At 40.8% G+C, this 12,197-nt stretch overlaps 1 protein-coding gene across 13 annotated transcripts in view; it reads left to right on the forward strand.

Annotated features, from left to right (window-relative positions):
- Positions 1-9,053: 9,053 nt before the first annotated feature.
- Positions 9,054-12,197, forward strand: part of Phf20l1 (PHD finger protein 20 like 1) — a 66,370-nt gene continuing 63,226 nt past the window's right edge. For 10 of the 13 annotated variants that reach the window (XR_004389438.1, XM_032916164.1, XM_032916190.1 and 7 more), the window contains exons 1-2: positions 9,107-9,346; positions 11,327-11,446. Coding sequence is in view for 12 of the 13 variants with exons in the window: in XM_032916164.1 (XP_032772055.1) it covers positions 11,364-11,446 (83 nt within the window). In the remaining variant the exon portion in view is untranslated. Of the gene's footprint in view, positions 9,347-11,326; positions 11,447-12,197 lie in introns of all 13 variants that reach the window. The other 3 variants (XM_032916226.1, XM_032916174.1, XM_032916182.1) reach the window with 3 other exon arrangements.

A 12,197-nucleotide genomic window follows, 5' to 3' on the forward strand; every position in this document is an offset into this window, starting at 1 on the left:
TCTTCAATTAAATCCTCATTAAAGGTCCATGAAGTAGGTTTGCAATCCCATTTCCACGAAGAAAAGTCAACCAGAGAAGTATCTATTCCCCAAACTACTGGCAACATGTCAAGTCTAACAAAATTTCTGATTTTATTCCAAATGCCTGTGTCTTACACTGTTTGTGAGTTGAGGTTACTACGGAATCAAGCAATATCAAGAAGCAAGTGAATATAGCCTTATTTCCTTTAACTTTACAGTTTTCTATGACCTTTAAGATAAGGCTAGTTCTACAACAACAACAGAAAGAAAAGAAAAACAAAAGATGCTTGCCCTTATCAGAGTAAAGTTGTTTCTGTAGATTGTTTTGCCAAGTCACAGAGAGGAAGTCCCAATAGCTGACCACAGGGGAGGTTGCTTCAGCATCTCTCAGGGTCTTACAAGGGGAAGCTAGCAGGCCAGGGCGGGTAGCAATGCTGACCCAATGGACTCACCTCCCACAACCCCTTTCCACAGAGAGGAACCTTGTCTATCTCAAAGTTCATCAGTTACCTTAAGGGGTGTAGATGTTCTCTTATACTAGACAAGAGGACAAACTGAGGCAAACTGCAAGTGGCCCTGTATACATGACCCCGCATGTTCTACTATGCTAACACTTGGAATCAATGCAAATGACCTGTTCACTGGTCCATGTAACTATATATGCTTAAGTGCCTTAAGACCAGAAACTATAGGATGGAAATATGACTCAATGAGTTCTAGTCCAGGACCTACATCAAAAGCCTGGCTATTTTCTTGGGTGTTAAAGTTGGAAGATGAGTACAAGGGAATCCCCAGAGTCTGTCTAGCCAAGTCAGTGAGCCTATAGATCAGTGTAATAACCCATCTCAAGGCAGGAAGGTAGTGAGCAGTATTTCTGGCCTTATCCACTCCACTAAGATTTTTAGGTCCATGTCCTGGCAAATTCTAAACCCTACTCAACACTCAAGCCTAGCACTGCTCTTGGAACATTTCAGATATACAATGAATGCTTTCGAGAAAAAAGTGGTAGCATAGTCAATTTTTTGTTGGTACTGACTCAAACCAATAAAGAGCTATTGAGTATTATTTATTACAGTTTATGAGACTGGAGAGATGGTTTAGCAGTTTATGAACACTTACTTCTCTTTCAGAGGACCTGGTTTTAGTCTGGGCACCCACACAGCAGCTCACAACCATGTGCTTTCTTCCTAGGGTAAACAAACATACACATAGGCAAACAGAGATATAGGCAAAATACTCATACACAAAAAATAATTTAAAATAAATTTCAAACATAGTTGCACTTTGCACAATGTCACTATGTGAAATTTACTTATCCTTCAAATACTAGAATCTGGTTCCTTCTCTCCATGCAGTCTTTCCTGGTCTACACAGGAAGAATGCAAGGATTCCTATGACACCTCTATTTCATGCTGTTTTTAAAAAATGATTTATTTATGGATATGAGTGCTCTATGTACATGTATGGCATGCATGACAGAAGGCATCAGATTCTATGATAGGTGGCTGAGAGTCACCACATGGTTGCTGGGAATCGAACTTAGACCTCAGAAGATCAGCCAGCGCTCTTAACCCCTGAACCATCTCTCCAGCTCCCTGCTGTTTTGCACATAGTAGCTTCACACTGTGTTTGTTCCTGTAGTCATCTTCCATCACACAAAGTCACCTCAGTATAGGAACCTCCTTTTACTTTACTTCCTGTTCTCTTACTTTATATTACTCACAGTTTAGCAGTAGGTAGGAGAAGTTTAATCAAAATTAAAAAAAAAAACAGAAATGCTGCAGACTGTTGTGAGGCTAAGTGTATACTCCCTAGATCCCCACATTGAAGTGTAAATCCTCAGTGTGATGGCATCTAAAGAGGAAGTCCTTGGTAGTTTCTTGGGTCCTGAAATTGGGGCCTCTAGAACACGAGGAGGTTTTAGAAGACGCAGCAGAGGTGATCATTTCTTCTCACCCTGTGGGGAAACAGTGAGCAGATGGCCAAGTGAAAGCCAAAGAGAGTTCTAAGAACCAAGTTGGTCAGCATCTTTATCTTGAACTACTGAATCTCTAGCAGAAACATACGCTTTAGGTGTTTAATTCTCCTCCTTTATGGTGCTTTTGCAACAGCAACCTAAATGAACTAAAACTTTTCAATAATTAATAAAGGAACAACCAGGGAAGAAGTGCAAATATCCAGGCTGTCTATTGTATTTGAAGATGCCACCAGATTGAGCTCCTTTTTGTTTCAAGGACAGCACCTATCACCAAACAGACCTTGCCTTATCATTACCCTGCCTCGAATTATTTACTTACTTATTTTTGAGGTATTGAGGTCTGGAACTTCAGCTAGGTAAGTGCTCTTCAATTTCTACCATTTAGATACTTCTGCAGCCCGACGATTCTGTATTCTTTTCAGTTATTGAAAGTTATCTTAATTGAATGACTAAAAACCAATCATTTTGTGCCTCAGATGATTGAGGAACTCTTATACCTACACCTGACCCAAATAATAGTCTGGTAGAATTTTAAATCCCAAGTTAAAAATTCAGGAATTTTCAATCAAGGTATACATTTGCTGAAAGGAACAGTGTTAATAGCTGTTAATTTCAATGACTGCTGTGTTCTGGTACTCAGGTCTCCTCCCTAAAATTGCAACAATCCCCAACAATGTATTTCTAAGCTCCAGAAACTGACTGGAAAAGCAAACGGTCTTTGACTCTGAAACTAGCGCAGACCCATCTCTTACTGGATTTGTCCTTCATTGGGCTTGCTTTTCTAATTTCGCTGACCAGAAACATATGCTCAGCTGTGGAGGATGGTGTTAAACTGTAATTTGGAGTTACACACTGTCTACATCATTTGAGCTGAATATTAGTTATTTTTGTTGCCAGCTTTCATTTTCCTTTCAGAGGAAGCTTCTCAATTTTGCTTTAAAGTTCCCATTGACCTCCACGCCTCAATTCATAGGGTTTTATAGTTTCTACTTTATCTGCGTGATAGAGATTTTAGTTTCTTTCAGACCAGGCTCATGGCTACCACTCCTAATTCAGAGTTGAACTTAAATTAGGTCAGTGAAAAGAAATATTCAAAAGACTTTTGTGTGTGTGTGTGTGTGTGTGTGTGTGTGTGTGTGTGTGTGTGTGTGTATGCGCCAGAATATTTTAATGATAAGGCTGAAGCTGTTAGGGACTGAAATATAATGCTAAGACTCAAGTCATCCCCAAAGAAGCAGAATGAAAGATATTGTGATTTGATCCTTAAATCAAGCTGATCCAAAGGGAAGAATATTCTTATCTCATATTAATTCTTGAGTTTAATTCTTTCTCTTTATGCTTAAGATTGTTTCCATGAAATTCTCTTATATGTGTGTGCATGTGTGTGCCTGTGTGTGTACACATGTATATATGTGTATGTGTCATATATATGGAATACATACCTATGTGTATATCCTCAGAGGCCATAGGAAGATGTTGGGTGTTCTTTATCAGTTTCCACCATATTCCACTGGTGTAGAGTCTCTCACCAAATATAGAGTGAAACTGACAGCCAGACTTCCCCTACCCTCCAGTCTCTGCCACGCACTGGAGTTATACAGACCACACAGAGCCAAGGTTAGGCTTTTCTGTTGTTGTTTTGTACAAAGGTGATTGAGATTTAAACTCCGTCCTAATGTTTGCTCAGCACTTTATTGTGAACCGGCTCCCCAATGTCTCCAATAATCTCAAGCAAGCAAAAAAATTTTCACATCCTTCAGATCTTATACTTTTGGTGTAGATAAAACCTATTTAGTGTGGCTTATTAAGATGTTGCCTCCAAACCCAAAAGAAAAATTAGAACGTAGGAATTTGCATTTCAGAAAACAACCCAGGAAAGCCTGGAGGATGAGTGGGGGAGTAAAACTTGAGAGACGCTGATCTGGTGAATAAAAGTGAAACCAGCGAATAAGAAAAAATCTGAGGAGAAACCATCTGTCCGTAGGAGCTGAAAGAAAAGAGCCCATCTTCTTTCTTGGCATGGCCAAGGGGAATAAGTTTTGAAGCATCAAGAGGGATTCCCACATCAAATGCTATTCTTAATAAGGAAACTGTACATCTTATAGCACTTTCCCCTGCTTATATGCTATGATCCTGTATCCTTTTTTCAGACTGCCCGGGGGTCCACCTGTCATTCATTAATAACTAGCACTTCTTTCCACCCTAAAAACTGTCCAGGATTGGATAATAAATGTTATGGCTGTTCCTTGCTTCAGAGCAATTGGCATACAAAGACACTTTGTCTCTCTTGTGGTATACATGCACATTCACTTTACGTGCTATGCACACATATATGTACTTTTAGTAGCTGGAACTGTGATATCTTGAAGTTATTGCTGCCAGCTCAGAAAGTCTTTAGAATTGCAGAAATACAAGTGGCTTCTGAATATCACAAGAACATTCAGTAAATCTGCACTTACAACAACACACACACATATGTATATATATACATATATATATATATGTGTGTGTGTGTATGTATATATATAATATTATCTGACCCTCCACTTTTATAGTTAATAAGGAATCCATCTTTACTAGTTATGTTAACAGAAATATATAGTAACATCTGAAAAGATGAGGCCTGTCACTTTGCTGCTACCTTGGAGATCTGCTATAGTTGATACATTCTGATCAACCTTATAATTCTTGAGTTCAAGTATGTCACATCAATGCCATGTTCAAATATCCTAGAATAGGGAGATTTGCCAGTGCTGATTGTTGCAGCCACAGTTCTCCATTAAACTGGTCTATTAACAAAAATTATCGAATTGTTTTGATTATTTTGACTTTGCTGAAGCTAATTACAATTAAGTAAATGGAAAAATACCTGTCTTGTATTTCTGAGGCTGACTTGTATTTCCCTGTTGCAAGTTACACACACAATTGTTAAATATTCCAGCAAGTATGATGGTTCCATGCTTGCATTTCTAGTGTTGGAGGAATTTAGATCAATGGTTTCTGCCTAACAAGTGTTGTTTCAAGATAGTTTTCCTACTGCTTGTTTGGTTCTGCCCAAACACAGCTGTAAGGTCTTTCTTTCTATATTTGGAGTTGGAGTGACTGATGGCTTACATCCACCATCTGGAAGAGAATATGCTGGGTGGGGGAGAAGAGATAGAAATGCATGGCGTGGGAGACACCCTTAGAGTCTCCTCTACCTTGTATTAATGTTCTGATCTTAAGTTCAGACTCTATATGCCACTGAGGGAATGCAACATATGCGAAAAATTTTTCTTTCTCTCATTTGCATGTAATGTGGTGTGTGTGTGTGTGTGTGCAAATCTGTAGGTACATGTGTATGTGTGTGCTTGTAGAGTCTCAGGATTGATGCTGTCTTCCTTAGTAACTTTCCACCTTATTCAGTGAGGCAGGTTCTCTCAAGTAGACCCAGAGTTTGACAATATAGTCAATCTAGCTTGTTCCAGGGATACCCTGTTTCTTCCTTCTGAGGACCAACATCTTCATGCCCACTCAGAATTTACATGGGTTCAAAATATGCAAACCCTAGTTCTTACACTTACATAGAAAAGGCTTTAACCTCTAAGCTATGTTTCTATACCTGGGTGAAATTTTTGTTAGTTTTATCACAAATCAAATGCCTCCATTTTAAAGTAGATTTAGATACAGAACTCTCAGTTACCTCTCCAGGACCACGTCTGCCTGCATGCTGTCATGCTTCCCCCCACGATGGACTAAACCTTTGAACTGTATGGCAGCTTCAATGAAATGTTTTACACATGAGACTGTGGGACAATGGACCAAACAAGAAAACTTTGTATGGCGGGTCCAGAGTCTCCCAGCACCCAGGTACCTACCTGAGATGGTAGGTGTCCTCCTGACCCCTCCTAGATTTCTGGCCTAGAACACATGCTACACTTCCCACAGAGGAACTGTGACGTGTGGTCTCATAGCCCAGAACATACTCCGTGCTAATGAAGTACCTAGAGACCCAAGAAGCATCCCTTCCTGGAAATTTCTTCCTGCTAAAGATAAATAGTTTAGAACCAAGGATTGTCTCTTTTATCAAGAACCACTGTGAGGAGCACGGAGAAAGCCTTTGAATACCTAGCTGCAGCCTAAGTCTCCTACAGAAGGACCCTCTGCACTCTCAGACAACAGCAATCAAGCTAAAGACTTTCTCCAATTGATGAGCTGAGGTGGAGTTCCCACCTGTCTTGGCCCTGGGCTTGTTGCCGCCCTCAGCCTGTGGACCCTCAGCTATACTCCCAACTCTTCAAAACCCAGAGATGCTTGGATATCCAGGACTTTGGAAGCCCGCTCCCCACCCAGGGTCCTGACCTTGTAGTTCCTGACCCCTCTATGAGGTAACCCAGTGGTGACTGGATGTCTGGGAGCTTGGGAATACTAGCTTCAGCCTACCATACCTTAGAGTGTGTTTACCCAGCCTGCAAGTGGTGTCTTGGTGCTTCCCTAAAGCCCAGCACCCGCTGGTAGCAGTGCAGGGTAAACAGTCAAAATTCGCCTCCCAGCAGGGCTTCTTCACTCCAGCAGTGGGGCAAAACGTGGACTCACAGAGACTCAGTTTTAAACTTTTTCATTCTTTTGAGTGTCTAGATGGACATACAAATGTCATACATGACTTGGTATAATTCTTCAAGCTTAAGAACTGCATTATGTATTCCAAGCTGTTTAGTAGACCTGGTTTCTCCTTGTTAAATAGTTGAGATTTCCCATTGCAATTAGTGACAACTAAAAGTGGTGCTTCCATTTGCAACATGTATTCCAAGACAGGGCATTAACTCCACAAGACCGCAATTCACTCAAGCCACCAATGTCTCTAAAGCCTCATGCCCATTTATAAAACCTTCACTTTCAATTTGCCTATTTTATACACTGGCATTATACATTTTAGTCATTTTCACACACAATTCCCCTTCTTACCCCCTCCTTCACAGGAACTACTCTTCTAAACATGGGAGGTCGCTCTCACTTTTATTCTATACTGTACCTTTGAGGGAATCTGTTTATTTCTACTTGAAATAGAAGCATAATTATATTGGTAGACACTCAACATAGTAAAGAATATATATATATTCAGAAAAAGTATATTATATATTTATATAATTCATAAACACGCATATATTTACATTTAAACACACATATATGAATGTGCACACACTATATATATAAACTAAATATAAACTGTGTGTGTGTGTGTGTGTGTGTGTGTGTGTGTATGGTTTACTGCCTTATATATCAGTGGGGTTTCGGCTATGCTTCAGGAAGATTTAGATGTAGGTTGAAAGTCACTAACCTGATGTAGTGGTACCATCGCTGATGTGATGTAGTGGTACCATCGCTGATGTGATTTGTAAACTTTTCCCCCTTATTTTGAACATTGCTATAATCTTTGAATACAAATCTTTAAAGCAATATGGTTTTAATAGCACTTAAAGTGAGACCTATAGCCACAAGGGAGACTAAATCCATTAGATTCTAATATTTTCCATCCCATTTAATGAAGGGTTGACTCTTCCTCTAAGATTCCTTACATTTAGGTCAGATTCTGAAACAAATGATCCTCATTTATAAATATATATATCTTTCATTTGTCAACATTGTACATTTTATTGTTTAAATTAAATGTTTTTAATTGCATGTGTGGTTTAGGTGATATGTAATTCCTGCACTCATTCTAGTGTATCAAGGACATATACTGCTAAAACAGTAATTATTGCAAACATTGCCAAGCGCAGCACTGAGGACAGAAAATTTGTGGGGCTGGGCATCTCACATTGACATTTTTTTGTGATAAATCTTACCTGTGTTTTAATTTTATATCAAATTAAATAACCACACATAATATTAAGATAAATGGAAAGTATAATTCTGCTTGTGACAGAAGATTCTAGAAATCTTAATTGTATTGGACTAATGGCAACCACAGTTGAATTTCTCAGATATTGAAAAGAAGAACATGAAGACAAATGTCATCTAGGGGTTGTTTTATCTATATTGTTTGTAGTGTTACACTAAGCTCAGTGTAATTCTGCACATACATTTGAGTAAGTGTCTTTTGAATAAAAGGACGATTATGAACATTTTCTCAATTTACCAAATCTCTTGAAATTTAGAGAAAACGTTGCTATTTTCACTGTTCATGATGAAGCAAGATAAATATAAGTGTCATTTGTATGCAGTGATGCACTTTTAAAACGTGGGAGGCAGAGTGATGGAGTAGAAAGAAAAAAAATATGTTTCTCTCAGTAGTGTTTTGAATGAGCACTTGTAGATCTTCTCAAAGCTGGGACAGAGATTCTTCTGCTTAATATAGACTTTGGTTCATGATAGGTGTTCAATAGAGGTAGTCCTACACCATTAACTGAAGACTTGTTCTATTACTGCCCTAAACGGCTTAAGAATTTTAAAAGATTCTTAAGAATCTTTTATTTGTTTTATAAAGTTTTCTGAAATTGGAGAATAAGTGTGCAGTTGTGACTATCATGTGATATATTTATAGCAGAGTGTCGGTGAGAAAGTATTCATTGAAAAGAGATTATCCAATTAAAAAATAAAGGAAAAGGGAAGAAAAAAAAACCCAAACCAAACCAAAAACAAGAGAGACAATTCTGACTTTGCGTCTATCCTTAGTGCGGGTTAGAACAGACCCTGTTACACAGTTTCACTTTAAGGGTCTTGTCCAGTAGATTGTCTTTTGTAAAAGTTTTTAATTCAGCTGCCTCCCACAGTCTCCCATCTCCTCACAAGAAAATGGAAAAGTGTGTGGTGCATTGATAAGTTTGGCCAATGTGTCAAGTAGTGGGATTTGTTAGAAAGCAACAACAATCACAAAAATCATCATCCTTTTAACCCACCAAGGAGATTCTACTGCGCAGGTCCCTTCTATAGGCAAGGAGCCAGCCCGGGCTGAAGCCACACCCCCACAGTAGTCCTCCAATCCGCTACACCGCGCCAGCCCGGCCCTCGTGAACCACGTGATGCAACCCAGCCCGCTTCCGGCGCGTCGCGGGCGGCTGACGTCCCCGGCCGGCGTCGCGTCAGGGCTGGCCGGCGGCGGCAGCGGCGGCGGCGGCGGCTGCAGCGAAGGCGAAGGCGAAGGCGGCTGCGATGGTAGCGACCCCGGAGTGGGCTTGAGGGCTCGGACCCCGCTTCCTCTAGCGCGTCCTCGGGCCGACGCGGCGCCGCGGGCCCGGCTTACTCAGCGCCCGCTTCCTCCCCTACCGCTGCCGGGGCAGAGTCGGACGAGGCCCGCGCTGGCCGCCCTGACGCGACCCGGCTCGGCCCCGGACGGCCCGGCTGCTGTGCGGAGACGAGGCCGAGTCGGTAAGAGGCGGCGGAGGGGCCTGGAGGCTGCGGGGTCCCCGGGCCGCCTTCGCCCCCGCGTTGCTCTCGTCCGGCGTCCCGCTCCCTGCCATCCGCTGACCCTATTGTCTGCGCGCCGCCGCGCTCCCCCGCCTTCCTTCCCCTGCCGGGCCAGCGGCTGTCAACCTGCAGCTCCCGGGCTCAGGGCCAGCCGCGCCGCGGCCTTTCCTGGCTCCCCTTGACACCCCTGCGGGCTTGCCTGGTCCCACATCTCTGCTTAGCTTCGCGGTGTTTCCCTCACCACCTACTAGCTCTGTGTGTCTGTCTCTTTCCTCTCACTGTCATCTCTGCTCACTTCCACCATCCTTACATCGCAGTTCTTTTTACCGCTTTCCCTTCTCTCTTCATTCCTTTTTGTTTCCTTCTACCCTGTTACACAGTTTCACTTTAAGGGTCTGTCCAGTAGATTGTCTTTTGTAAAAGTTTTTATTTCAGCTGCCTCCCACAGTCTCCCATCTCCTCACAAGAAAATGGAAATCATCCCTGCCTTTTGAGGTGCCTCATTCCTGAGAGTCACTGGGGGATTAGATTTACAGGCTGGAAGTTTGATCTTAGGAAATGTTAGCATAACTGGCAAACTGCCTCTTCAGATTCTATTTCTGTACATTGAAGCAACAGCCTTGTATGTTGCACACTTACAAGATTTCTATTTAAAATATTTATGTTTGTCCCCATTACACCTAGTGTGTCCTGGCTATGAATCTTAACCTCACTGATGCCATGCCAGGATATTCTATAGCCCCTTAGCTATGACCTTGTAAACTTGATCCCCCATATTTTTGTAACAAGCATTGACGCTATTTCTTTTTTCTTCCCTTTTCAGATTCTAAAAAAAATGGAGGGGGGGGGAGAGACAGCAATTCTGTTTGCTGTTATGTTTTACCTATTTTAAACAGTGGCTAAAACATAAGATTTTTCATTTGTGTGGGGTTTATTTTTTTTTAAGCTAGAGAGAGAGCCTAGTGAACAGTAACAAAAAACACGTTTTAAGCATCTCCCTCCAAAAAGAGCAGCTTTAGCTTCCTGATTACCAACCAGTTTTATTTTGCTGAGACTGTGCTTACCAATTATTATTTTCTTTCCACTATTGATACTTTGAGAAGGTATGCATTTACTTCAAATACTCAGTAGCAAAAAAGGCCTCACGTGTGCTAGGCAGCCAGTGTGTTCAAAAGAACAGTAAATACTTCACATGTGAATGGGCTACAGACTCCTCTGCTGTTTTTTGTTTTTGTTTTGTCTTTTTAATGAGAAACATTTTTTTAAATTTTCTTTGTGGGCAGTATGTTGAGTTAATGATAGAAACCGTATTCAGAGTCTGGCATGACTGATAAAGAAAAATCCTTTGCCAACTCTTTATGTTCAGATTACCCTGTGGTGTGGTGTGGTGCTGAGATAGTATGTACTAACTATCCTGATCTTCCAGGAGGATTGGCTAAAGTCCTCCCTGACACAGTGCTTGTTTACTGCTCTCTCCATGCTTTTGGCGATTTTCATAGGGTCGTACATTTTGACATACTAAATGATTTCTGGAAATTAAGTGGAAGACGATTAAGTTGTTCCCTTCAAGGATTTCAGTAAATAGAATTGTCTTAATTTTTAAAACTACAGCATTTTCAACCTTCTTTGGGTGGAACTTTCCTGAGCCCTTTTTTTCTTTTCAGTTAAGGTTTGAAGCATTTTAGCTAATAGTCTCAATAGCTTGACTCTTCTTTTTAGCTGATTTTCCTTTCTGTATTCTTTTTATAAATGTCCTACAAGATTGTATTCAAGTTGCATCCTACCTACAAGTATTGGTGATTGTTCAATTAAAAGTCTGGCAAATATTATAATAGCCCATGAATTATTTTGAAATTAGTTAAATTCTGTCTATTCCTTTAAACTATATTCCATGTGCATCATCTCATGCATTAGAATCTAACTTTCTTTTTTCCTCTTGAGGTAGTGGAAAGAAAGCACTGAAGAATAGGATCTCAAGATGAGTAAAAAGCCCCCAAACCGTCCTGGAATCACTTTTGAGATTGGTGCTCGTTTGGAGGCACTCGACTACTTACAGAAATGGTATGGAAAAAACAACAGAATATTGACCCAAAGCACAAAATTCGTAGCTTTAATAAGTTAGTTGCTATTCTAACTCTGTGTCAGTCACATGAGTATATTCATCATTTGAATACACATACACATTGGGTTTAGGTTTAGTATTTAAAAACTTCAGACATTGCACAGTATTTTAGCTGTTTGAGATTTGAAAGTGTCTAGAGTAAATGACAAACAGAGAGGATGTTACTGTTGAGTAACACGATTATATTGGCAGAGGTCAAAGAAGGCTAATTCACATATTTAGTTCCTAAAATGTGTAAAAACCACAGTGTGTTTGTTTTCTTGCTGTTTAGCAGATACATAATGATTAGGACTTGTACTTTCACAGGGTACATTCTTTACTATCCTACTGAAAACCAAAATCACAACCTAACCCTCTCCTTCCTTAAAGAGCAGAACCTTGTAGTTGACAATTGGACTAGAAAGACAGTCCTCTCAGCGGCACTTTCTCCTCTTGTTCTGGTCATCTATGGCAGGTGGTCAGTATAAACACCCCATGCACATCACTGACATGGTGGTGTAGGAAAGAATGATATTGCTAGTGTGATACCCATGTGTCTTCCTTTCCTTGGAGAGGAAGGAAACAGCATTCAGGGGTCATCGGCTCACAACTAAGGATAAGAGAATGAGTTACTTGTTTTTATTAGTGGCTCATCACTCTACCTTCCAGGCTAATGTCCTCTTGTTGCCATCCTTGGGGCACTGAGAGGAG

The sequence above is a fragment of the Rattus rattus genome, chromosome 1 (assembly GCF_011064425.1).
Source record: "Rattus rattus isolate New Zealand chromosome 1, Rrattus_CSIRO_v1, whole genome shotgun sequence".
Lineage (NCBI taxonomy): Eukaryota > Metazoa > Chordata > Mammalia > Rodentia > Muridae > Rattus > Rattus rattus.